We start from the raw sequence: 26,456 nt of genomic DNA, 5'->3' as shown, positions 1-26,456 counted from the left end.
TTACCTACAATCCTCTTTAGAAAGACACAATAGTTCTATGGAAATAACCTATGATTATGGGTCCCTCAGTAGCTAACAGGCAACATGGCGCTGACATACCTCAGACTTCTGGCATTATTGCTTTTGTTGTTTACATGAAAATGCTCATGTTTACTTCACTTCAATAAAAGCTTTTAAAATGTAAAGTGCAAAACAAATGATAAGAATTGTCCTTTCTTCAGCTGAGTGAATAAGATTGACCTTAATCTAAGAGAGTCCAAAGGCATTTGTCTTCCCTCTCTTATGTCATTATTTTGTTTTCCCACTCTTCCTTCATTATCCATGGCTATAACTAGCCTAGCTAAATAGCCTAACCACGATGAGCTTCATGTTGATACTGGAAAAATAAGAACAAATTGGTTATCAAGAAGTAGCCTCTAAAGTGATTACACGAGCTGAAAAGGGTAACAGTTCAAAAAGATAAATTGAGCTTCCTGTCAAGCACTTTCACAGCCTATCACATACAGTGTCACTATGGGGTGAAGTTCACTTGGACAACAATTACGTGAAAAGTAGGCTTACTGGGTGACAAAAAATAAATAATCAGAACGCAGATCCATTTTCATTACACTCATAACCTCAGAGCAAATGAACGGAGCACATCCAGTCATAGGGTATTTCCATTTCTTCATTTGACACTCCTAAATGACAAAACACTGTTAGCATTTCAAGGGACTTGGTGTATGTGTCCAGTGCTTCTAAAAAAACAATGTACTATATGTTCCCCTGTTTCTCTCTATTTACTAATGTAATTGCCTCTAGATATGAAAATCTGAGAAGCAAGATGCCATGACTAAGGGGTGTAAGTTGATGTTGCTGTCTTTCTCAGCAAGTTATGACATTTTAATGGTACTGATTCAATTGCTGCTTTTTTTGACGCGTTTGATTTAGCATGCAGTCTCCTTCAGCGTTACTTACAGTATATTCAGCAGACGGTTGTTGTGATTGTCATTTCTATCTTGTAGGCTACATCAAGTCCATAATGTTAACCAAGTGTTTCCAACCAGTAAACCACGTAACAGTAGAACTTCATGAAATTCCCAAGTTCTCTGAATAAACCCATACAACCCTGAGGTTCTTATGTAACATCACAGTAATAACACAGAATAACATCTACAGTAGGTTGCCATGGAAAATAATAGAAGAAGAGAAGTTGCTTTAAGAAGTACATCAAATCTATGGCTAAAAGGATTGTAGTGTTTTTTTTCTGTGCATGTGGGAGGGCTTTTCAGGTGGATTAAGAGTTAGTTCTTTACAGCTCCTCAGTAAACATCTATTGTGGGGGAACCAGGGAGTATTAAGTACTTCCCAGAGATACATTTTGTAATCTCCATAAAAACCGAAGGGCTTATTGAATCGAAACCCGGAACAGTGTGTCCAGCAGGATAAGTCAGAAATATAATTCTTATGCTACATAACATAGGATTCATGTATTCATCAAAAGACTATTTACAGAAGGAGACCAGATGTTTTAAACTGCGTTCATGTCAACATGTCCAGGGCCTGAGTATGCAGTTTATTTGGACCTGCTTGAAGCAACCGAACTCCTGTGACTGGTATGGGTGATATGTTCATTATCTCTACCTGCCAGCAATTTCAAAGGCTAAAATGTGGATAGTGGACTTGACGAGAGAAAATATAAACTCAGTTCATTCCATTATCTATTCCCAGCATACTCTTCTCTGATGATTTCCCCTCTCTTGTCTCATTATGCAACCCCGCTGAGGGAATGTGGCAGTAAAAAGGTCTTCAATCTGAAGTTGGCATGAACGTATCTATCATGACTCTGGATCCGTCATGAAAATTCCAATTAGTTAACCAGTCTGCCCCCACACGCACACACACAGGGCAGAAGCCATTGTGCATCTTTTCAAGTTGGTAAGCATCAGGAACCTCCCTACTCACCCACCACTTCCTTTGAAGAAGTTGAACAGAACAGCAGGAGTTGTTTACTAGTTACTCCTAACCCCTTGTTCTTCACACTTTATATGATAATGTTTCCTATCAGACAATTTCTCAATGTTGGTTTCAGCAGTCACAATAGATCCCACAGAATTAGATAACTGTCTATGTTTCTGGGTGTGACTGGGCATAATGTTCATATACAGAGGTGTCATGCCCATAAGGGGCACAGGGGTACCTCAGATTTGTCCTGTTTGAATAGAAAAAAATATAAAAAAGTGTTGTTTTTCTGTAATACTACTAGCGACCTAGCATTTTATGAAGTTAGGTTTCCATTTTGGGCTAGCTAAAGCCATCTGCCAACCTCATAACTAGCTACCAAGAAGCCATTTCAGGTTATCAATAAAGTTACAGTAGCTAGCTTGTCCAACTACAGATAACTGACAAAATAAAGTAAACACTAACAAAGTGTTTTAATAGGGTGTTGGGCCACCAGAACAGCTTCAGTGCACTTTGGCATAGATTCTAGAAGTGTCTGGAACTTTATTGGAGGAATGCGACACCATTCTTCCACAAGAAATTCCATCATTTGGTGTTTTGTTGATGGTGGTGGAAAACGCTGTCTCAGGCACCACTCCAGAATCTCCCTTAAGTGTTTAATTGGGTTGAGATCTGGTGACTGAGACCACAATGGCATATGGTTTACATTGTTTTCGTGCTCATCAAACCATTCAGTGACCATTTGTGCCCTGTGGATCGAGGCATTGTCATCCTATGGGTACAGAGCCATGGTAGCCAAAATAATAGCAAAAATAATGACCTGCCCAGCATTTTTATGCATGACCCTAAGCATGATGGGATGTTAATTGATTAATTAACTCAGGAACCACACATGTGGAAGCACCTGCTTTCAATATATATTGCAACTCATTTACTTAAGTGTTTCCAATATTTTGGCAGTTACCTGTATCTTGGCTGGCATGCCTGCTGGCAAGGTTGGTAGACTTTAGAAAAGCAAGCAATTACTAAATGTACTGGACAAGACTCACATTCCCTTCAATCTTTTACCCAGATTTGATCAGAGATGCAGAGAAGCATATTAAGTGTCTTAAATAAAATAAACACCAGTCAGTAGGATACAGACATCTCAAGAGATAAATGGCAAATGGTAGTCACAACAGATACCGTAAAAATTTTTTTTTTTAAGTATCTGTGACCAACCGATGCATATCTGTATTCCCAGTCATCTAAAATCGATAGATTAGGGCCTAATGAATTTATATGAACTAACCCAGTAAAACAATGTTAATTGTTGCATGTTGCATTTATATTTTTGATCATTACGGAATGGATCGAGAGCTTGGATGGACCTATATTTCCTGCAATATGGAATTAGTAGGCTTTTGACTAGACAGGGAACCTTGTCAAGTCCCGTAGGGTTCAGTACACAATTTTAATTTAATCGAAATATGTTATGCATCACAGCAATTAATTTAGTTTGACAATCCCGTCAAATGCAATTCTGCATCTAGACACTAAATGGTTATATAAAGGTAAAATTGGCATCATGTTGATGCATTTAAATTGTACCTCTAGACCACAGGTCAACATCTCTTGGATTAGTGTGCCTATTTGACTTAGAATAACAATTAACATCGTTGACACAATTTATCAGTCTTGGAAAGATGAGCAGGTTTCCATAGCAACAGACCATAATGCGACCAATTAATGACGCTTGATCATTAGCATTCTAGTTGGGGACTTGGTAACTCATACCTGGTTCTCTCCTCCTTTGAAGTATAACAGGACCAGATGCTTTGTACCAGCAGCAGTGCCACTACACCAATCGTTCTAGGTTCACACAGTTCAGTTAGCCTTGAACCATCCCACTGACATTCTAGCAATAAATACTTTGTTAGACAAGAAAAGTGGCATCTACTGGAAGAAACACCTTTCCTAAGCATATTATAGGTCACCCTTCAGACTGCAAGTCACTTCCTTTACAACAAAGTCATCATTCCTACATTATTAAACAAACTGTTTAACAGGACACATCGGCACAATGCAGGAAGTCAAACAGCGAGGCGACAATCAAGTTGGTTTAATTCTGACCCACTGGGCACACACACACACACACACACTGGTTGAATAAACGTTTCCACATAATTTCAACGAAATGACGCTGAACCCATGTGGAACAGACGTCTGTGCCCAGTGGGGAGAATCTTCAATTGGATGAGACCAAAGTGTTCTCTCTCCGAAAGAGACAGTACTATAGAGAACTGACTGGCCATCACACACTGGTATCTTGGTTCAAAAGAAAAGGTTTTTGATATGAGTCCTGCCTGTGTGCATGTTTGTATTTTGGCCATCACAGGCTTGGCGACGAAAAACATACATAAATTGTGACGATGCTCGCTCATCTTTGGTGAAGGTTTAAACCAACCTATCAAATATCCTTTGATCCTGGATGTCTCTCTTCTAGTCGCGTTTGCCCTCTCACTGTCTCCTGTTAGAAGTACAAGGCACTTCTCATCAAAACATGGCACTTGTCCAGGACTTCACTGGGTTGCTTCCAGTGAATGATACCAACTTCATTTTATCAGTAGTCCATTGACTGCATCAAGATTGATGTTTCATCCTACCATGGCAATCTAACGAATGGCCACAGGTATTTGCATGTATAAGAAACAGCCTTAAGCGGATAGAAGTAGCACAGAGGGTTGGAAGGCTACAGCTCTTTGCAACATTGAGAACAGGCAGAAAAAGTGGGACGGGAGGACTTTCCCTTCTGTTAAGGGCAGAAGAGCTAGGGTAGCCTAGTCTGAAGAGGGCATCATCAGGGTCTGGAACACACGGACTGTAAGGAGTCATAACAGGGAGGAAAATACATACTATAATAAATAAAATAATCAAACTAACCTGGGTGAATGACCTGGCCCTCTGTGACAATCTTTAAGGTGAAGCCTTAGCATTTCCTGGTTTTGAAGAATAAAACCAAATAAGTACATGAAAAGAAAAGGGCCATTTTGAACTGTTTAACTCCACAACCTGGCATCTGGTCCAGATCAAAACAATCAACTGGAGGCGGACAGTTTCTGGTAAACTAAGCACTATGCTAATTATACACTTGCATCCTACTTTGGCTGTAAATGGTTATCAGGAACAACAGTACCATATCATTTTGTGCTGGTAAAAGCTATGTTGTGAATGTATAGAGCTTGTGCCGCAAATATGGACAGCGATATTCACACTTAAGTCAAGTAAAAAGCTCTATATTTTCTTAAATGTCATCATAATTCACAATGATATACATAACTGTTATTATGTTTGTGACATCTTTATTTAAGAGCTTTAAAAAGAAGAGAAAACACTTAGACCATCAACATGGCTACACAACTTATTTCTGAAAATATTAAATATATCAGGGCAGCAGTTCAGTCTCCAGTACTGTAGTTATTGCTTTACAATAATCTCTGTCTGTGGTCCTCAGCTGTCTAGTCTACAACAGGGAATAACACAGGTGAACTGGTTTAGATGGCAGAGGCATGTTTTAGATCAGAATCCTTTTCTGGGGAGTGCTGACATCATAGATGGAGGAGTCTCTTGAAATCCACTGTTGTAGATTGGTCTACTTAGAAACCAACATACGAGAGCGGGACTTTGGGAAATCGGATGTTGAAATCTGGTATAAATTACAATAGGGCTAAAGATAAGGTCCCACCATGTAGGTCAATAGGTCTTCTTCCAGGAGCGGAAATAGAGCTGGATGGGGATCAGTGGGTTTCTTTTCTGTAGGCTGGGATGGAACACATCAAAGTCTACCCGCCGCACCCTTTGAAGGTAGTCCTCCAGCACCACCTAGAACAGCAGCCAGAGGGAGGGAAACAGCATCCACAGCATGTGTCTGTCAGTCCTTATTCTCTACATGTGGAAGCTAGCGTGAGCGTCATCTCAGAGCTCAGGAATGTGCTTCCTCTTTGCCCTAGATACACAAAGCCAGCCCGGCCTAAAACATATGATATGATTCAGCATCTGAGAGGAAAGAGCCTTTAAGGCATCAGAACAGATTAACATAATTATAGCACCAGCAGCAATAGAGCATCATATTTGTGGAAATTGTCCTGGACAGAGAGGATAAAAGAGGAACACAGAATTGAGTGGATTAATGCTCTCTCTTTCTCTAATTACCATCATACCCCTGCTACCTCAAATGTTGTGACATCCACCCTTCAAAACATAACACACAACGCGGGGCATTTGCCTATCTCGAATTCTTCACCTGGGCCTCATTCTCAAGCCTCTGGTTAATATGTTCTGCCCTTCCTTTCTTGCACTCTTTCATGTCCCTTCTCTGTGGGAATCAGACTGCTTTTGAGAGTGCCAGTGGTAAGAGCCCATAATGCAGTCCCTTGGTGGTCTGTCAGGTGCGATTTAAATTGGAGCAGTAAAAGGTGTGTCTGGCCTGATGGGGAGCGTGCTGTGATGAGAGGGAGATTAGGCTAGACATACAGCCATGTGAGGATATTTGGAGGTGGCTGAGGAAGAGAAAGGATCATTCAAGATGGCTGCTCCTCCTTACCTAGGTTCAGATGAACATGACTGGAGGATTCATTAAAAAACAAATGACAAGAGAACTTGAAGAGAAACTAACACGCAGACCTGGTCTCTTCCCTGGTGCCAGGACTAAAGAAGCCCCGTAGTTCAGTCTTGTCTTTGGTCAACGTTTTAGTAAATATGACCCTTTTCATGGTGTTACATCAGTCACAGTGACCACAACATAACCCAGTAACATAACCCAATCATTCTTATAATAATAACAACAACCCACTGTCTGGAGGAAGGCAGGGAAAGCGGAAGCTGGTATGTTCTTGCTGAAGGATCTGGCCTGTGGAGACAAAGGTTCAAACTGAGTAAAATGACTAACAGGCTAATAAAGCTATAATCCGTTTAACAGAGATGGACGTGCATATAAAACACCAGTAGCTACTAAATTTCAGACTACTTCAGCTTCTCTTTTAAATTCCTTTTGTGTACAAACAAGCCTTAATTAACTTGAAGCTCACAATAAAACAAAGTTACAAGTATTCATCAACGTTAAATGATTATGTATGTGTTGTACAGGTAAAAAAGGCATTGTAGTAGCCATTTGAGAAAACGACTGAACCCACATGAGAATACAAAATGTAGAAATGTAATTGAATCAAATCAAGCAGTAAATCTGTTCGGCAAGAACAGCCCACCAAATAACATTGGAGGAACACTGTCCTAATGTCATGAGGTTACGTACGTGTTGTAGGTGTACGTGGGCTTGGCTGGCAATGTCATATACCACATCTCTCGCATTCTGTTCCCGGCTTCCTCGGATGAAGTCCTCCTGGGAGGCTCTGTGCTGGTGGTGACAGACACACACCTTTGTTCACACCACTTATTCACACAGGAGAGATTTGTTCCTTCAAACCACTATTCTAGCCAAGCCAACCAATTGTTCATGCTGATAGCATATGGCCTCTAATGGGGCGAACAAAGTGAAGCTCTCGATAATTATCTTCATTATTCACGGTATGTATAGCGATTGTCAGATCTCAGTTCTCTCTCCTTTAAAAATGGTTATGGCCTCAGGCTGCCCTGAGGTGTTTACAGCACTATGGCCGTCAACCCCATGATAGACAGAAGTTGTTTAGAAACGGAGTACAAGTCGGATAGTTTGACAGCAAAAAATATATATAAAACGGTTAATCGTAATCTTATTCCACAAATAAGGAGTTTAGTTTGATATAAACTCAGCAAAAAAAAAGAAAAGTTCATTTTTCAGGATCCTGTCTTTCAAAGATAATTCATAAAAATCCAAATAAGTTCACAGATCTTCATTGTAAAGGGTTTAAACACGGTTTCCCATGCTTGTTCAATGAACCATAAACAATTAATGAACAAGCACCCGTGGAACGGTCGTTAAGACACTAACAGCTTACAGACGGTAGGTAATTAAGGTCACAGTTACACTAAAGAGGCCTTTCTACTGACTCTGAAAAACAACAAAGAAAGATGCCCAGGGTCCCTGCTCATCTGCGTGAAAGTGCCTTAGGCATGCTGCAAGAAGGCATGAGGACTGCAGATGTGGCCAGGGCAATAAATTGCAATGTCCGCATTGTGAGACGCCCAAGACAGCGCTACAGGGAGACAGGACGGACAGCTGATCGCAGTGGCAGACCACTTGTAACACCTGCACAGCATCAGTACATTCAAACATCACACCTGCGGGACAGGTACAGGATGGCAACAACAACTGCATGAGTTACACCAGGAACGCACAATCCCTCCATCAGTGCTCAGACTGTGCGCAATAGGCTGAGAGAGGCTGGACTGAGGGCTTGTAGGCCTGTTGTAAGGCAGGTCCTCAGCAGACGTCACCGGCAACAAAGTCGTCTATGGGCAAACCCACAGTCACTGGACTAGACAGGCCAGGCAAAAAGTGCTCTTCACTGACAAGTCGCGGTTTTGTCTCACCAGGGGTGATGTTCGGAGTCGTGTTTTTCGTCGAAGGAATGAGCGTTACACCGATGCCTGTACTCTGAAGCGGGATCGATTTGGAGGTATAGGGTCCGCCATGATCTGGGTCGGTGTGTCACAGCATCATCGGACTGAGCTTGTTGTCATTGCAGGCAATCTCAACGCTGTGCATTACAGGGAAGACATCCTCCTACTCTTCTTGCAGGCTCATCCTGACATGACCCTCCTGCATGACAATGGCACCTGCCATACTGCTCTTTCTGTGAGTGATTTCCTGCAAGACAGGAATGTCAGTGTTCTGCCATTGCCAGCGAAGAGCCCGGATCTCAATCCCATTGAGCACATCTGGGACCTGTTGGATCGGAGGGTGAGGGCTAGGGCCATTCCCCCCAGAAATGTCTGGGAACTTGCAGGTGCCTTGGTGGAAGAGTGGGGTAACATCTCACAGCAAGAACTGGCAAATCTGGTGCAGTCCATGAGGAGGAGATGCACTGGAGTACTTAATGCAGCTGGTGGCCACACCAGATTAGAGGTCGACCGATTAATCAGAATGGCCGATTAATTAGGGCCGATTTGAAGTTTTCATAACAATCGGACATCGGTATTTTTGGACACCGATTTGGCCGATTTAAAAAAAACAGTTTTTTTTTTACACCTTTATTTAACTAGGCAAGTCAGTTAAGAACACATTCATATTTTCAATGACGGCCTAGGAACGGTGTTTTAACTGCCTTGTTCAGGGGCAGAACGACAGATTTATACCTTGTCACCTTGTAATTGTCATTATTACAAATATTATTATAATATTTTATTTATTATTATATACATTTTTTTAAATCGGCATCAGCTTTTTTTTTGGGGTCCTCCAATAATCGGTATCGGCATTGAAAAATCATAGTCGGTCAACCTCTACACCAGATACTGACTTTTGATTTTGACCCCCCTTTGTTTAGGGACACATTATTCCATTTCTGTTAGTCCACATGTCTGTGGAACTTATTCAGTTTGTCTCAGTTGTTGAATCTTGTTATGTTCATACAAATATTTACACACGTTAAGTTTGCTGAAAATAAACGCAGTTGACAGTGAGAGGGCATTTATTTTTAGAGTTTAGTTTAACAATAATATGAGGACAATGAGATTTTGTATTGCCCAAAAGCACAAGGCGGTCGGTGTCTGTAGACATGCTGCTACACACATTAGCTTGACAAACTAAACAATCAAGTCAGGTAACTTCAATACTATTTGAATAAAATGAAGCTTGGAATTGCAAGTTATTAGCTAGGCTAGAAGCTGTTGTCAAGCAATGGGAGCAAAACAACAAAACACAAACATACAGAGGGTCCACTGCCAAAGCCTGTATAAAATGTAACATCACCACGGACAGAGGCTGAAGTAGTTAAACCCCTGGACACCAACAGTCCCTTCCGCTTCCGACCAGAGCAATGAACTGGATTAAAATAATTGGAAAATTGCAAAGCACTCACTGTCCCTTAATGACACAGGAAGTGGAGAAAACACACCAGGCTTTAGCAAGCTTCAATTGAGCTCAGGACTAGACCTTTATGTTACAGTAGCACCCCAGGTGTCAAAACAATAGTGATCGGCAAATGACCTGGAGGTCTCCATAAACCTGAAGAGGTCACTATTGTCACACACACTGGACTAGTAGCGGTAAAAACATCTCCTGATGTCACATCATAAATCAGCTGCACACAGTCCCTGTCACTCCAGCTGTGGCTCAGAGGCCTTGTCGACAGATGATCAGACAAAGGCTAGAATTTGACTTGTAACTACAGCCAGTGCATTTGTCATGGGGTTTCATTAGAACTGTGCCTCTGGCATACTTCATTTGGAGTAGTGACACACTCCCTCACTGTGTTGATAATGCCAAACCCGGTCTAGCAGGAATATAATGTCACAAAGGCCTGTGTGTGTGTGTGTGTGTGTGTGTCTGGAATGGCAGTGTAGCATCCATCTGTACAAAACATCACCAGCAGGAAAGTCATCATTTTGATACCTCTGCTGCAGATATGGTCACCCACCAGCATGCAGATGTCCATAGGTAGGTAGACTTTGCGTCTGCTGCTGTGGTAGGGCGTGGCTCTTAGGCACGTCACGATCCCCTGGGCCTTACCAATGTGGCTGGCAGCATGATCTGCATGGACATCTTTCACACCTGGACAAACACACACACACAAAGGGAATCAGGGAAGACAGAAAAATAAATAAAAGTTAAATCATTGCACCACTTTTAAAACAAATGACTAAACTCTATTGAATTAAACATGCGCTGTCTAGGTACAAGAAGAATTTGTCTTCTAGTTTACCTCAGAAACCTAGTTACCGTTCTTGATTGAGTAGGACCATGCTAAAACCTTAAGCAGACACTGTTCTCTTGTATACATAATTTATAACAATGAAGCGCACCCATTTGATATCAATAACTGGAAAATGCTTTCATGCGGAGTGCCCTGTGCTTTAAATAGGTTGAGGCTTTGAGTCAGACATCTCTTCTAGTCAATTAGACTGGAACAAGTGTGACAGGTTCCTTGGCAGAGGGGGGCAAAATAATGACAATATTTGCAAATATATTAAAAATAAATGTACATAAGTATTCAGACCCTTTACTCAGTACTTTGTTGAAGCACCTTTGGCACCAATCACTGCCTCGAATCTTCTTGGGTATGACACTACAAGCTTGGCACACCTGTATTTGGAGAGTTTCTCCCATTCTTCTCTGAAGATCCTCAAGCTCTGTCAGGTTGGATTGGGAGCGTCTCTCCAGAGATGTTCGATCAGGTTCAAGTCCGGGCTCTGGCTGGGCTAGTCAAGGACATTCGGAGACTTCTCCCGAAGCCACTCCTGCATTGTCTCGGCTGTGTGCTTAGGGTCGTTGTCCTGTAGGAAGGTGAACTTTCACCACAGTCTGAGGTCCTGAGTACACTGGAGCAGGTTTTCATAAAGGATCTCTCTGTACTTTGCTCTGTCCGTCTTTCCCTCAATCCTAACTAGTCTCCCAGTTCCTGCTGCTGAAAACATCCACACAACATGATGCTGCCACCACCATGCTTCACTGTAGGGATGGTGCCTGGTTTCCTCCAGATGTGATTCTTGGCATTCAGGCCAAAGAATACAACCTTGGTTTCATCAGACAAGAGAATCTTGTTTCTCATGGTCAGAGTACTTGAGGTACCTTTTGGCAAAGTCCAAGCGGGCTGTCATGTTCCTTTTACTGGAGGAGTGGCTTCCATCTGGCCCCTCTACCATGAAGGCCTGATAGGTGGAGTGTTGCAGAGATGGTTGTCCTTCTGGAAGGTTCTCCCATTTCCACAGAGGAGCTCTGTCAGAGTGACCATCAGGTTCTTGATCACCTCCCTAACGAAGGCCCTTCTCCTCTGTTTCCATTTGCTCCGTTTGGCCAGGCGGCCAGCTCTAGGAAGGGTCTTGGTGGTTCCAAACTTCTTCCATTTAAGAATGATGGAGGCCACTGTGTTCTTGGGGACCTTCAATGCTGCAGAAATATGTTGGTACCCTTCCCCCAGATCTGTGCCTCAACACAATCATGTCTCAGAGCTCTACAGAGAATTAATTCAACCTCATGGCCTGGATTTTGCTCTGACATGCCCTGTCAACTATGGGACCTTTTTATAGACAGGTGTGTGCCTTTCAAAATCATGTCCAATCAATTGAATTTACCACAGGTGGACTCCAACCAAGTTGTAGAAACATCTCAAGGATAATCATTGGAAACAGGATGCACCTGAGGTCAATTTCAAGTCTCATAGCAAAGGGTCTGAATACTTATGTAAATAAGGTATTTCTGTTTTTATTTTTAACAAATGAGCAAACAATTCTAAAAACCTGTTTTCACTTTGTCATTATGGGGTATTGTGTGTAGATTGATGAGGAAAATGTTTTATTTAATCCATTTTAAAACAAGGCTGTAACGTAACAAAATGTGGAAAAAGTCAAGGGGTCTGAACTTTCCGAATGCACCGTACACACACAGTATAATGTGACTGTTCCTGTCAAGGTTCTTCCAAATAGGGAAGGAGCAGAGTCATTGTCATCCATTTCTTTGGCTCTATGGAATCTATTGAGAATGTGTTTAATGTAGAGTGGAAATCGGTCGTTTCTGTTGTCCAGCCTTTCATCAAAAATCTACAGGAGATCAGTGGCTATATTGATTCATTCTGATGGCATTTCCGTTGTGCAATTATGCACGACGAGCTCTGCAACGCCAGGCGGACAAGGTATCATTAGACAAGACACAATTACAAAGTTCCCGGCAATGTTCCATTCGCTGGCTGCAATTCTCATCTTTCTCAATTTAGTCAATGTGCTGCATTTGCAAGCATGATTCTCATCATTTCTAAGAGGTACTTGAACACTGGGAAGTTAATTGTGAATATAAATTAGATGTTTTTTCCCCCCTAGGGAACAGAGCAATGCACATGCTGTACACTCTTCAGTCAGTGGAGTCGAGCACAAAACACAGATACACCTGCTCACCTAAACTCTCCAGAAGAAGGTACAGTAGTGAGGACTGGGTATTCTCTGAATAGGCCTCCAACTCCTGGAGGTTTCTATAAGCTCTGTCTTCCATGTCTTTCTCCTGTTGGCAACAGTAGAGACATACTTCAAATAAATTAAACAGAACTAGAATTGAACCCACCCAAATCCATGACCTAAAATGCAACATTTGCTTACTCTCTCAGAGATTATTCTAAGCATCCACCTCTTTGTCAGGTAGTGTTTCTTCACCGCCTGCAAAAGGAGATATTTGAAGATATTTAAAACAGCTTTTCCAATGCATTTGATATGTACTATGTTTAATGGTATGCAAAGTCCAAACGTTATACTGTAGACTGCGTTAGCCTGCAGATGCATTCATGAAAATATAAACAGAAGATATCTACTCCAGACTGACCCTCCATAGTTCTGCACTGACAGGCTGCACTGGGGGGTCGTCCCTGTAGATTTCCTCCACTGTAGTCTTCCAGAACTGCATCCGCATCAGACCTATGGTCTTCTGGGAAACAGAGTCCTTCACCTTGGAGAGAAACAAAAAAGCGAGGCTTTTCTCAATTCCTTTCAGAAGACATCTTCATTGAATAAGCTTATACTGTTAGGCATACAGATTTGCATGAAAAATGCCTTGTACTAGACCATTCCCTCACTGTTATCCTTGTTCATATCTAGGTCTATAAGTTGATGTATTATTCTAGACAAAACAGCATTATCTTCAACAGCAGGATGCCTGAACATCAACACTTAGCTCTGGACATGTATTGGACATATGACCACCCCGAGGATTATAGTATCATAATTTCCAATATATGCATATACATATTCATACAATGCCTTCAGAAAGTATTCACACCCCTCAACTCTTTACACATTTTGTGTTACTGCTTGAATTTCAAATGGATTAAATTTAGAATGTTTTTTTATGTCACTGGCTTATTCACAATAACACATGATGTCAAAGTGGAATTGCTTTTCTAAATGTTTACAAATTAATACAAAATTAAAACCTGAAATGTTTTTTAATTATTATTTTTTTACCTTTATTTAACCAGGCAAGTCAGTTAAGAACACATTCTTATTTTCAATGACGGCCTGGGAACAGTGGGTTAACTGCCTGTTCAGGGGCAGAACGACAGATTTGTACCTTGTCAGCTCGGGGGTTTGAACTCGCAACCTTCCGGTTACTAGTCCAACACTCTAACCACTAGGCTACGCTGCCGCCCTATGTAGTCAATGAGCATTCAACCCATTTGTTATGGCAAGCCAAAATAAATTCAGGATTTAAGATGTAATAATCAAGTCACATAATAAGTTGCATGGACTCAATCTGTGTGCAATAATAGTGTTTAACATGATTTTTGAATGACTACTTCATCTCTGTACCCCACACATACAATTATCTGTAAGGTCCCTTAGTCGAGTAGTGAATTTCAAACAAAGATTCAACCACAAAGACCAGGGAGGTCTTCCAATGCCTCGCAAAGAAGGGCACCTATTGGTAGATGGCAACAACAACAAAAATATACAGGCATCATTCCTAACTCAGTTGCCGGAAAGGAAGGAAACCGCTCAGGGATTTCACCATGAGGCCAATGGTGACTAAAACAGTTAGAGTTTAATGGCTGTGATAAGAGAAAATGGAGGATGGATCAACATTGTAGTTATCCCACAATACTAACCTAATTGACAGAGTGAAAAGAAGGACGCCTGTACAGAACACATATTCCAAAACATGCATCCTGTTTGCAATAAGTAAAACTGCAAAAATGTGGCAAAGAAATTAACTTTATGTCCTGAATAAAAAGCATTATGTTTGGGGATATCCAACAACACATCAATGAGTACCACTCTTCCTATTTTCAAGCATGGTGATGGCTGTGTCATGTTATGGGTTTGCTTGTCATTGGCAAAGACTAGGGAGTTTTGGGGAATAAAAATAAACATAATAGAGCAAAGCACAGGCAAAATCCTAGAGGAAAAACTGGTTCAGTCTGCTTTCCAACAGACAGTGGAAGACAAATTCAGCTTTCAGCAGGAAAATAACCTAAAACACGAGGTCAAATCTACACTGGAGTTGCTCACCAAGAAGACAGTGAAATGTTCCTGAGTGTCGAGTTACAGTTTTGACTTAAAACTGCTTGAAAATATATGGCAAGACTTGAAAATGGCTGTCTAGCAATAATCAACAACCAATTTAACAGAGCGTGAAGAATTTTGAAAATAATAAATAGCCAATGTTGCACAATCCAGGTGTTCAACGCTCTTAAGAGACTTACCCAGAAAGACTCCCAGTTATAATTTCTGCCAAAGGTGCTTCTACAAAGTATTGACTCAGGGGTGTGAATACTTATGTAAATGAGATATTTCTGTATTTAAATTTAAATACATTTGCAAAAATGTCTTCACTTTGTCATTATGCGGTATTGTGTTCAGATGGGTGAGGAAAAAAATATATTTAATTATCCATTTTGAATTAAGGTTGTAACACAAAATGTGGAACAAGTCAAGGGGTATGAATACTTTCTGAAGGCACTCAGTGCTGAACTTTCTGGAATACCTGCCTGAGCCAGCTCGACATTGAAGGCCCTCAGGGCCAGTGAGGAGCGCCGGGCATCCTCAGGGAGAAGCAGGGAGGACACAAAACCGTCATAGTCCCGAGACCTGGGGAAACAAGGCAGTGGACACAGGCAAATTATTTGAAACAAGTCAAGTGTAATGCTATTGGTGGACTAACTTCTTCACAATGAAAACATTAGATGCAGTAACACATGTACAAAAAACAAATAACTATCCAGGGTTGGGGTCAATTCCATTTAAATTCAGTATATGCACTGACATTCCAATTCTCTTCAATGCATTTCAACGAGGAACAATTGGAATTTAAATGCATTTGGTTAACTTTCTAAATTAACAGGAATTGAACCCAACCATGCAACTAGCTGTACAATGTAGCCAGTCAGAGGGGCCCATGCAATTTGTGCTTAGAAGGATGCTTGCTAGTCATACCATTTAGCCATATTTAGCTAGCTAACAAACTGGCTTACTTACCTCACAATATCGATACAGTATTTTTCGTTATGCCGAGATTCTGCAGTAGAGTTTGTTGAAGCTCGTATACATTTTACTTCGGTAGGTCGTTGAATAAAAATAGCGTGTGGCAATATATTTCTTTGGAGTGAGTGAAACACCGAACATTTTGTGGTTAATAATCCATGCTTTGCACTAATGCCAGATGCCATGTTCACAACATACCCTTCAACTTTCACCCTTACCTTGTGTCACAACAAAAGTATTCCTCCCTAGTTCATGTGTTCCGCTTTATGTAAATACAGAACACTCGTTTTAGGTAAAGTATTTATCTCAAGGAAGACAATTAGTTGTAATTTAGCGAACAATATGTAGCAGCTACAACTGTGCATTTCAGAGTTTCATTTATAGTAGACCTTTGCAGCAGGCAAAGTAAACAGAACTTGACGTGCTCTTGTTCTGGACAACGTCATATATACGGGTCATATAACTTCCCTCGCTATGATTATGGGAGCTTAAAAGTAGAGTGAGCCAGTTACACACTGTCAATGTCGATGCTGTCATATGGCAACAGTTTCAATTAATTGTCACTTTGCATTGGTCCTGATGTGGCATGGTATTTGGCTTTCGGAGTGCAACAATATTGGGTAAGGGCCGTCGTGTCTAGTTCGGAAGCAAAACGTTCACAATCAGACTCAGAAGTTAACAAGCGCTAGCCTGCTCGCTAGCTAGATTGCTTGGGCTGCTGTCTCAAGGAGGCAGACCGGAATCTTGTTAGGACAGCCTGTGAGGACACCGCACCCATCTGACGTGGTAGTCCGGTGTAGTTCAGTTGGCAGAGCATGGAGCTTGCAATGTCATGGTTGTAGTTTATATTTCCAATGGTGACCAGTATGAAAATGTATTGAGTAAAATGCATCAGGGTAAATTATTCCCTGCCTATGTTCTGCCAGGTTTTTGGAATTAATAAACGAATTCATTAATATTTTGATCAGTTAAAGCCAGGCACTTGCTTGATTTATGTTTATCTAGTGCAGTGGCAGCAGTAAAGAGCAAAGTCATTCTTGTCTCTGACAACAGTATGTTTTCCCTGTGTGACTTTACTAGGCTGTGTGAATAGGCTATTTAATTAACGCAAACATGTTCAGTCAAGTGAAGAAGTCTTTCGTACACTTAGCGTCACTGCAAGCTGAGGACCTATCTGAAATAAACATACAGTTGAAGTTGGAAGTTTACATACACTTAGGTTGGAGTCATTAAAACTTGTTCAACCACTCCACAAATGTCTTGTTAACACACTAGTTATGCCAAGTCTGCTAGGCAGCCGTTAAACCGTTCCTGATGCGTTCTGTCTCCTAAAGGTGAACTTACTTTGGTACAAAAAGTGCAAATCAATCACAGAACAGCAAAGAACCTTGTGAAGATGCTGGAGGAAACGGGTACAAAAGTATCTATATCCACAGTAAAACGAGTCATATATCGACTAACCTGAAAGGCTGCTCAGCATAGAAGAAGCCATAAAAAAACCTCCATGAAAAAGCCAGACTACGGTTTGCAACTTTACATGGGGACAAAGATTGTACTTTTTGGAGAAATGTTCTCTTGTCTGATGAAACAAAAATAGAAATGTTTGGCCATAATGACCATCATTATGTTTGGAGGAAAAAGGGGGAGGCTTACAAGCCAAAGAACCCCATCCAACCGTGAAATACAGGGGTGGCAGCATCATGGTGTGGGGGTGCTTTGCTGCAGGATGAACTGGTGCACTTCACAAAATAGATGGCATCATGAGGTAGGAAAATTGTGGATATATTGAAGCAACATCTCAAGACCATCAGTCAGGAAGTTAAAGCTTTGTCTCAAATGGGCCTTCCAAATGAACAATGACCCCAAGCATACTTCCAAAGTTGTGGCAAAATGGCTTAAGGACAACAAAGTCAATTTGTTGGAGTGGCCATCACAAAGCCCTGACCTCAATCCTATAGAAAATTTGTGGGCAGAACTGTAAAAGTGTGTTCGAGCAAGGAGGCCAACAAACCTGACTCAGTTACACCAGCTCTCTCATGAGGAATGGGCCAAAATTCACCGAATTTATTGTGGGAAGCTTGTGGAAGGCTACCCAAAATTATTGACCCAAGTTAAACAATTTAAAGGCAATGCTACCAAATACTAATTGAGTGTATGTAAACTTCTGACCCACTGGGAATGTGGTGAAAGAAATAAAAGCTGAAAACATTCTCCCTACTATTATTCTGACACTTTACATTCTTAAAATAAAGTGATCCCAACTGACCTAAAACAGGGAATTTTTACTTGGATTAAATGTTAGGAATTGTGAAAACTGAGTTTAAATGTATTTGGCTAAGGTGTATGTAAACTTCTGACTTCAACTGTACATTGTACTTGTCATTGCTAATGTGAAATATGAGAATTTTTTTATGCTTGAAATAACTCCTCCCATATTCTTTACAAATGTTATATTATCTAAAGTACACATGTAATTTCATTGAGGCAGAGATGTTTCTTCTCAGCATTTAAGCAGTGCTCATCTTGAAGGTTACGGTAGTTGCATTTCATCAACACTAGAGGGCAGTGTTGTATAGTCCTGTGCTTGTATCTCAAATTATGTAAATCAAATCCTAATAATCGATTCTCAACTCAAGTTTGTCTGGTTTTACAGACCCTGTCTTTACTTTGTTACTACAACCCCTCCAGCGTTTCTCTCATCTTATCAAATCAAATCAAATTTATTTATATAGCCCTTCGTACATCAGCTGATATCTCAAAGTGCTGTACAGAAACCCAGCCTAAAACCCCAAACTGCAAGCAATGCAGGTGTAGAAGCACGGTGGCTAGGAAAAACTCCCTAGAAAGGCCAAAACCTAGGAAGAAACCTAGAGAGGAACCAGGCTATGTGGGGTGGCCAGTCCTCTTCTGGCTGTGCCGGGTGGAGATTATAACAGAACATGGCCAAGATGTTCAAATGTTCATAAATGATCAGCATGTTCGAATAATAAGAAGGCAGAACAGTTGAAACTGGAGCAGCAGCACGGCCAGGTGGACTGGGGACAGCAAGGAGTCATCATGTCAGGTAATCCTGGGGCATGGTCCTAGGGCTCAGGTCCTCCGAGAGAGAGAAGGAGAGAATTAGAGAACGCACACTTAGATTCACACAGGACACCGAATAGGACAGGAGAAGTACTCCAGATATAACAAACTGACCCTAGCCCCCCGACACATAAACTACTGCAGCATAAATACTGGAGGCTGAGACAGGAGGGGTTAGGAGACACTGTGGACCCATCCGAGGTCACCCCCGGACAGGGCCAAACAGGAAGGATATAACCCCACCCACTTTGCCAAAGCACAGCCCCCACACCACTAGAGGGATATCTTCAACCACCAACTTACCATCCTGAGACAGGGCCGAGTATAGCCCACAAAGATCTCCGCCATGGCACAACCCAAGGGGGGGCGCCAACCCAGACAGGATGACCACATCAGTGAATCAACCCACTCAGGTGACGCACCCCTTCCAGGGACGGCATGAGAGAGCCCCAGTAAGCCAGTGACTCAGCCCCTGTAATAGGGTTAGAGGCAGAGAATCCCAGTGGAAAGAGGGGAACCGGCCAGGCAGAGACAGCAAGGGCGGTTCGTTGCTCCAGAGCCTTTCCGTTCACCTTCCCACTCCTGGGCCAGACTACACTCAATCACATGACCCACTGAAGAGATGATTCTTCAGTAAAGACTTAAAGGTTGAGACAGAGTTTGCATCTCTGACATGGGTAGGCAGACCGTTCCATAAAAATGGAGCTCTATAGGAGAAAGCCCTGCCTCCAGCTGTTTGCTTAGAAATTCTAGGGACAATTAGGAGGCCTGCGTCTTGTGACCGTAGCGTACGTGTAGGTATGTACGGCAGGACCAAATCAGAGAGATAGGTAGGAGCAAGCCCATGTAATGCTTTGTAGGTTAGCAGTAAAACCTTGAAATCAGCCCTTGCTTTGACAGGAAGCCAGTGTAGAGAGGCTAGCACTGGAGTAATATGATACATTTTTTGGGGGGGTTCTAGTCAGGATTCTAGCAGCCGTATTTAGCACCAACTGAAGTTTATTTAGTGCTTTATCCGGGTAGCCGGAAAGTAGAGCATTGCAGTAGTCTAACCTAGAAGTGACAAAAGCATGGATTAATTTTTCTGCATCATTTTTGGACAGAAAGTTTCTGATTTTTGCAATGTTACGTAGATGGAAAAAAGCTGTCCTTGAAATGGTCTTGATATGTTCTTCAAAAGAGAGATCAGGGTCCAGAGTAATGCCGAGGTCCTTCACAGTTTTATTTGAGACGACTGTACAACCATTAAGATTAATTGTCAGATTCAACAGAAGATCGCTTTGTTTCTTGGGACCTAGAACAAGCATCTCTGTTTTGTCTGAGTTTAAAAGTAGAAAGTTTGCAGCCATCCACTTCCTTATGTCTGAAACACATGCTTCTAGCAAGGGCAATTTTGGGGCTTCACCATGTTTCATTGACATTTTAGTTAGCTTTGCGACAGTATCAAAAATAAATTTCGGATTGTTCTTATTTTCCTCAATTAAGTTTGAAAAATAGGATGATCGAGCAGCAGTAAGGGCTCTTCGGTACTGTCTTTCCAAGCTAGTCGGAAGACTTCCAGTTTGGTGTGGCGCCATTTCCGTTCCAATTTTCTGGAAGCTTGCTTCAGAGCTCGGGTATTTTCTGTGTACCAGGGAGCTAGTTTCTTATGAGAAATGTTTTTAGTTTTTAGGGGTGCAACTGCATCTAGGGTATTGCGCAAGGTTAAATTGAGTTCCTCAGTTAGGTGGTTAACTGATTTTTGTCCTCTGGCGTCCTTGGGTAGACAGAGGGAATCTGGAAGGACATCAAGGAATCTTTGTGTAGTCTGAATTTATAGCACGACTTTTGATGTTCCTTGGTTGGGGTCTGAGCAGATTATTTGTTGCAATTGCAAACGTAATAAAATGGTGGTCCGATAGTCCAGGATTATGAGGAAAAACATTAAGATCCACAACATTTATTCCATGGGACAAAACTAGGTCCAGCGTATGACTGTGACAGTGAGTGGGTCCAGAGACATGTTGGACAAAACCGAGTCGATGATGGCTCCGAAAGCCTTTTGGAGTGGGTCTGTGGACTTTTCCATGTGAATATTAAAGTCACCAAAGATTAGAATATTATCTGCTATGACTACAAGGTCCGATAGGAATTCAGGGAACTCAGTGAGGAACGCTGTATATGGCCCAGGAGGCCTGTGTACAGTAGCTATAAAAAGTGATTGAGTAGGCTGCATAGATTTCATGACTAGAAGCTCAAAAGACGAAAACGTCATTTTTTTTTTTGTCAATTGAAATTTGCTATCGTAAATGTTAGCAACACCTCTGCCTTTGCGGGATGTACGGGGGATATGGTCACTAGTGTAGCCAGGAGGTGAGGCCTCATTTAACACAGTAAATTCATCAGGCTTAAGCCATGTTTCAGTCAGGCCAATCACATCAAGATTATGATCAGTGATTAGTTCATTGACTATAATTGCCTTTGAAGTAAGGGATCTAACATTAAGTAGCCCTATTTTGAGATGTGAGGTATCAAGATCTCTTTCAATACTGACAGGAATGGAGGTGGTCTTTATCCTAGTGAGATTGCTAAGGCGAACACCGCCATGTTTAGTTTTGCCCAAACCAGGTCGAGGCACAGACACGGTCTCAATGGTGATAGCTGAGCTGACTACACTGACTATGCTAGTGGCAGACTCCGCTATGCTGGCAGGCTGGCTAACAGCCTGCTGCCTGGCCTGCACCCTATTTCATTGTGGAGCTAGAGGAGTTAGAGCCCTGTCTATGTTCATAGATAAGATGAGAGCACCCCTCCAGCTAGGATGGAGTCCGTCACTCCACAGCAGGTCAGGCTTGGTCCTGTTTGTGGGTGAGTCCCAGAAAGAGGGCCAATTATCTACAAATTCTATCTTTTGGGAGGGGCAGAAAACAGTTTTCAACCAGCGATTGAGTTGTCAGACTCTGCTGTAGAGCTCATCACTCCCGGTAACTGGGAGGGGGCCAGAGACAATTACTCGATGCCGACACATCTTTCTAGCTGATTTACACGCTGAAGCTATGTTGCGCTTGGTGATCTCTGACTGTTTCATCCTAACATCGTTGGTGCCGACGTGGATAACAATATCTCTATACTCTCTACACTCGCCAGTTTTAGCTTTAGCCAGCACCATCTTCAGATTAGCCTTAACGTCGGTAGCCCTGCCCCCCGGTAAACAGTGTATGATCGCTGGATGATTCGTTTTAAGTCTAATACTGCGGGTAATGGAGTCGCCAATGACTAGAGTTTTCAATTTGTCAGAGCTAATGGTGGGAAGCTTCGGCGTCTCAGACCCCGTAACGAGAGGAGTAGAGACCAGAGAAGACTCGGCCTCTACTTATCAAGTAGCATAAGCTGCCATATGTTGTCTAATGGTATAGAAGACCCATTCTCATTGAAAAGCAAGTCTAGGATGCAGGTGATGTGGTCTATGTGCCCTATTTATATGCTTTCCGTTTTAGTTAAATTTTTACGTCTTTCAGTTTTGTACACCAAGCTTCAAATGGCTAAAAATACAAGATTTTTGGTTATGGAAAATATATTTTACAGCGGTTAAAATGGTACAGTGATACTATACTTGCTTGTTTTATTACTGAAACTGAAATAAGGTGCGATTTCTGCGTAGTGCATCTTTATTAACACTTATCATGAGCGCTGAGACGTACCAAGGATGGTTGGAAGTGGCCCGAGACTTTTTCTTATTTTTTTTTCTTCACATGACTAACAATCTATTGACACATTTACCCACTGATAATAAGTCAATTGTTTGTGAGATGAAAGTGTTTTGGACATAACTCAAATGTGTGACCGGTGCTTTTACTTTAAAGGAAACAGTTCTGAACAGTTTTGCTGCAGATCTTGATTTCTTTGAATGCAGTTTGTCTATTTTGCTTAACGTTTAATGCAATATGAATTCAAGATAAGTGTATCATGAGTAAATAAAGTTGAAACAACCAGGTATCTCCGTACTCCTACGGCCATAACCATGGACCCTCACACTCCCACCGTCATGTCCGAGACTGCCAGCCCGTTGTCCATGGCAACGTCGCCCACCAGCAACCACACTGGGGTGCCCGCGGCTGAGTCCAAAGTCTTCATCTCTGACGTCCCTGGCACAACCCGATGGGTCACAGGTCAGTGGAGGAAATATACATTTTGAAAATACCCCTACATTTACCCCATCTGAATTCTTTATGGCAAAATGTACTATTTTTTGGTTTGTTTCCATATCTATTCAACAGTTTTAAACACCATACCATTACAATATTAGGCTTTTGTCATGAAAAGATTTGCTCCCTGCCACAGGTCACATCGCAGTGGTCCACGACCCACTGAGGACGGTGTCTGTGCTGGAGCCGGGGGGTGCAGGGTGAACCAGTGGGAGGCGGTGGAGGAAACGGCTAACGCCGCCAGGTGTCTCTATGCCCAGAATGGAGGGTTCTTTTGTACTAGGACTGGGGAGTGTTTGGGGAATGTTGTCAGTGACGGGGTGCAAGTGAGGGACAGCCGAGGGGAGCAGAATGCCCAGTTTGGCATCAGGAGGGACGGTACACTGTTTTTTGGGTAAGAGCTACCGGTCTTGTAAAATGTCCTTCTCAATCTCTCTCTACTCAATTTGAGCTCCATTTGTGGTTGTAATAGCTAACATAAATTTGCACTTCATGACTTTTTCTAGACAAATGCTGTCAAGGCTTGTAGTTGAGTTTGTGGAACATTGATCCTGTTATCATAAAATATGAAGTTCTTTTGTTTATAACCCTATCGCGTAATATGACGTCTACTTTGGAACATAACCAATTAGATTAGGACAGGACTCCCTGTTCCCTGGAGAAGTGTTGTGTTGACCTGTCAGTCATTCTGTGTAGAGTAATGGCTCTAACTTGGAATGTTCTTGTTACCCAGATAAGGGTGTTTACGTTCATGCACGTTTGATGGGAAAAATAAGAGCAGTGAAAAAAGCAGTGGTCCCTGAACCAATAAAACCAGCCACCTGGAACAGACGGCTGCTTGGTTGTTGTGGCGTGGCTGATGTAATATTGTATGGGCAGACTCACCAAAGCATTCAATGTGTCCAATGTGCCCCCACATCTCATCCCCCCACCCCCCATAGATTTTTCATAGACCAGAGCCTGAGGGCTGTCAACACTAGGATATTTAACTGTCACAAACTGAAGTATAAACATTTCTTGTGGAAGCCAACAAAGCTAGCCAGGTGAAAAAATAAATACATTTTATTTAACTAGGCAAGTCAGTTAAGAACAAACTCTTACTTTCAATGACAGCCTAGGAACAGTGGGCTAACTGCCTGTTCAGGGGCAGAACAACAGATTTGTACCTTGTCAGCTCAGGGATTTGAACTTGCAATCTTTCGATTACTAGTCCAACACTCTAAACACTAGGCTACCCTGATGTGTACAGAGATTTAGGATGCACTTGAGCTTTTGGCTGCCTTTTAGAAATGTTTTATCTCACTAGATTGCTGAATGTACCCTTTTTAACATGAGTATCGAAGTATGTGATCTCATGAGCACCTTGTTCCACAGTTGGTTATTCCTTTCTTGAGATGGCACTGGATGATGTTATTTACTTTTTCCTCATTTTTGTCTCTGATTTTCCCTCTTTACATCCCTGTTTCTCTACTTCTTTTCCTCAAGTTATCGCTCTGATGAGGCCAACCCCATTGTGCAGTTAGTCAGTGGGGTGGTGTGGCTGCTCCGAGACAGCCAGGTCTACATTAACCAGAGCATAGATGCTGAGTGTGCAAGGAGACAGGTCGCTACTGAAGGATACTGAGGATGTCTTCAATTTAGCCATACTTACTTAAAATGCTAGAGGTATGTAGTTAGTTAGTATTGACATCTTTTAATATTACTTTAGGTAAAGTCTCCCATTAAGTGCAGATCTAGCATCGGCTTCCTCAACCATTAGATTAGGAAGTAAAAAGCAGGACTGGCCTTACGTCAGCACTTAGCGGTAACTTTGTCCTAGACTTGATGTAGAAATCTGTTTTTGGCTTCACATCACTCATATAACATGGCCATTTAAAACAGAGTTGTCATAATACACAATAAAAAATACATTTAGAAATATGAAGAGACATTTCCTGTGGCACAATTCACTAATGCGTATGGTGAAACACTGTTTGCCCATTCTGGCTAAGTAAAAAAAACAATGATGTATTCTATCAAATTCAGCCAGAATGCTTCAATTACATTTTCATGCATTTGATTCCACAAGGAATTTCCACCATTTTGTGAACATGATGTCAGCCACAATGATCCTGTCTTTTATTTAACTAGGCAAGTCAGTTAAGAACAAATTCTTATTTTCAATGACGGCCTAGGTAATTCTGGTAATTCTGCCTGTTCAGGGATTTGTACCTTGTCAGCTCAGGGATTTGAACTTGCAACCTTCTGGTTACTAGTCCAACGCTCTAACCACTAGACTACCCTGCCTGTTCCACATAGAGGGACAGAGGGACTGCAGAGGGTAAAAATGTAAAAGAGATGGGGGGAGAAAAAGATAAAAAGGGTGGAAATAATACCGGTGTAACTGGTTGAGGGTGAAGTGGAAAGAGGATTGTGGGAGACAAAGGGAATACAGTGGGAGGGAGAGAAAATGCGTGGTCAAAGTGAAACAATGCAGGTTTGATAGGAGACAGAAGTGGGGTCATTTAGGCATATGAAAGGAGATTGGGCTAAGTAATAAGGCTCTGATCAATTCTATTGATCTGGCTTTCTCTGCACCGGTGCAATGAACAAATGACCTCATTGACCTAGAGATTCACGAGTTTGTTAAAGAAATGGCTTTGAAAAGACCACAAGGGGACATGTCTGTTCATGTCCATGGCCTCTCCACTCAATATCAGGCCATATAAAGTCAATAAATCGTATCTAGTCAGCACAGTCTCTCGGTGCATATCAGACCACTGACCTTCTCCAATGAATTTACCTTATTTTTCACACAATCGACATTGCTTCAGAAATCCTTATGGATTTTTTTTGCATTAAATGCATGCACCTTTCTCCTATATGGCCTTATGGTACTGTACTACTAGTGGTGTTGTACCAACTGTTCATTCCTATCTAGCATGACTCTTTGGGAGTTGGCACATTTTCTGAAAGGTCAGGGGGTCATCAACGCCATCAACCTGGATGGGGGTGGTTCCTCCACTTACGTGGCAAATGGCTCATTGACCAGCTACCCCTCAGACCACTGGTAAGCCAAACAGAGAGCTTAGGTCACATGTTCATTGCAATAACATTACAAGGTTTATGGAGCTGCTTTTTGTGACTTTTATTTTAGTCAAATGTTGTTGCTGT

At 41.9% G+C, this 26,456-nt stretch overlaps 2 protein-coding genes across 7 annotated transcripts in view; one reads left to right on the top strand and one right to left on the bottom strand.

Moving 5' to 3' along the window:
- Positions 1–5,265: 5,265 nt before the first annotated feature.
- Positions 5,266–16,991, bottom strand: LOC109908199 (NADH dehydrogenase (ubiquinone) complex I, assembly factor 6). 6 transcript variants are annotated; one of them, XM_020506759.2, is made up of 10 exons: positions 16,257–16,991; positions 16,033–16,152; positions 15,542–15,645; positions 13,385–13,507; positions 13,165–13,221; positions 12,967–13,069; positions 10,497–10,630; positions 7,232–7,333; positions 6,773–6,829; positions 5,266–5,802 (listed from the first exon to the last, which is right to left on the bottom strand). In XM_020506759.2, the coding sequence occupies exons 3-10, from the start codon at positions 15,560–15,562 to the stop codon at positions 5,674–5,676; spliced, it is 726 nt and encodes a 241-aa protein (XP_020362348.1). In that variant the 5' UTR covers positions 15,563–15,645; positions 16,033–16,152; positions 16,257–16,991; the 3' UTR covers positions 5,266–5,673. The 6 variants fall into 6 exon arrangements, with proteins under 6 accessions (XP_020362348.1, XP_031644818.1, XP_020362339.1 ...); XM_031788958.1 differs by lacking the exon at positions 16,257–16,991 and having other exon boundaries at positions 7,232–7,328; positions 10,472–10,630; positions 15,546–15,645; positions 16,033–16,250; XM_020506750.2 differs by lacking the exon at positions 16,257–16,991 and having other exon boundaries at positions 15,546–15,645; positions 16,033–16,250.
- A 5,432-nt stretch (positions 16,992–22,423) lies between these two features.
- LOC109908212 (tumor protein p53-inducible nuclear protein 1) overlaps positions 22,424–26,456 on the top strand; it is a 34,350-nt gene continuing 30,317 nt past the window's right edge. The window contains exons 1-2 of the mRNA XM_031788914.1: positions 22,424–23,267; positions 23,440–26,352. The gene's annotated coding sequence lies outside the window, so the exon portion shown is untranslated. The remainder of the gene's footprint in view (positions 23,268–23,439; positions 26,353–26,456) is intronic.

The sequence above is a fragment of the Oncorhynchus kisutch genome, linkage group LG2 (genome assembly GCF_002021735.2).
Source record: "Oncorhynchus kisutch isolate 150728-3 linkage group LG2, Okis_V2, whole genome shotgun sequence".
Classification (NCBI taxonomy): domain Eukaryota; kingdom Metazoa; phylum Chordata; class Actinopteri; order Salmoniformes; family Salmonidae; genus Oncorhynchus; species Oncorhynchus kisutch.
The sequence above is the reverse complement of the archived record's forward strand: the minus strand, read 5'-3'. Positions and strand labels throughout refer to the sequence as shown.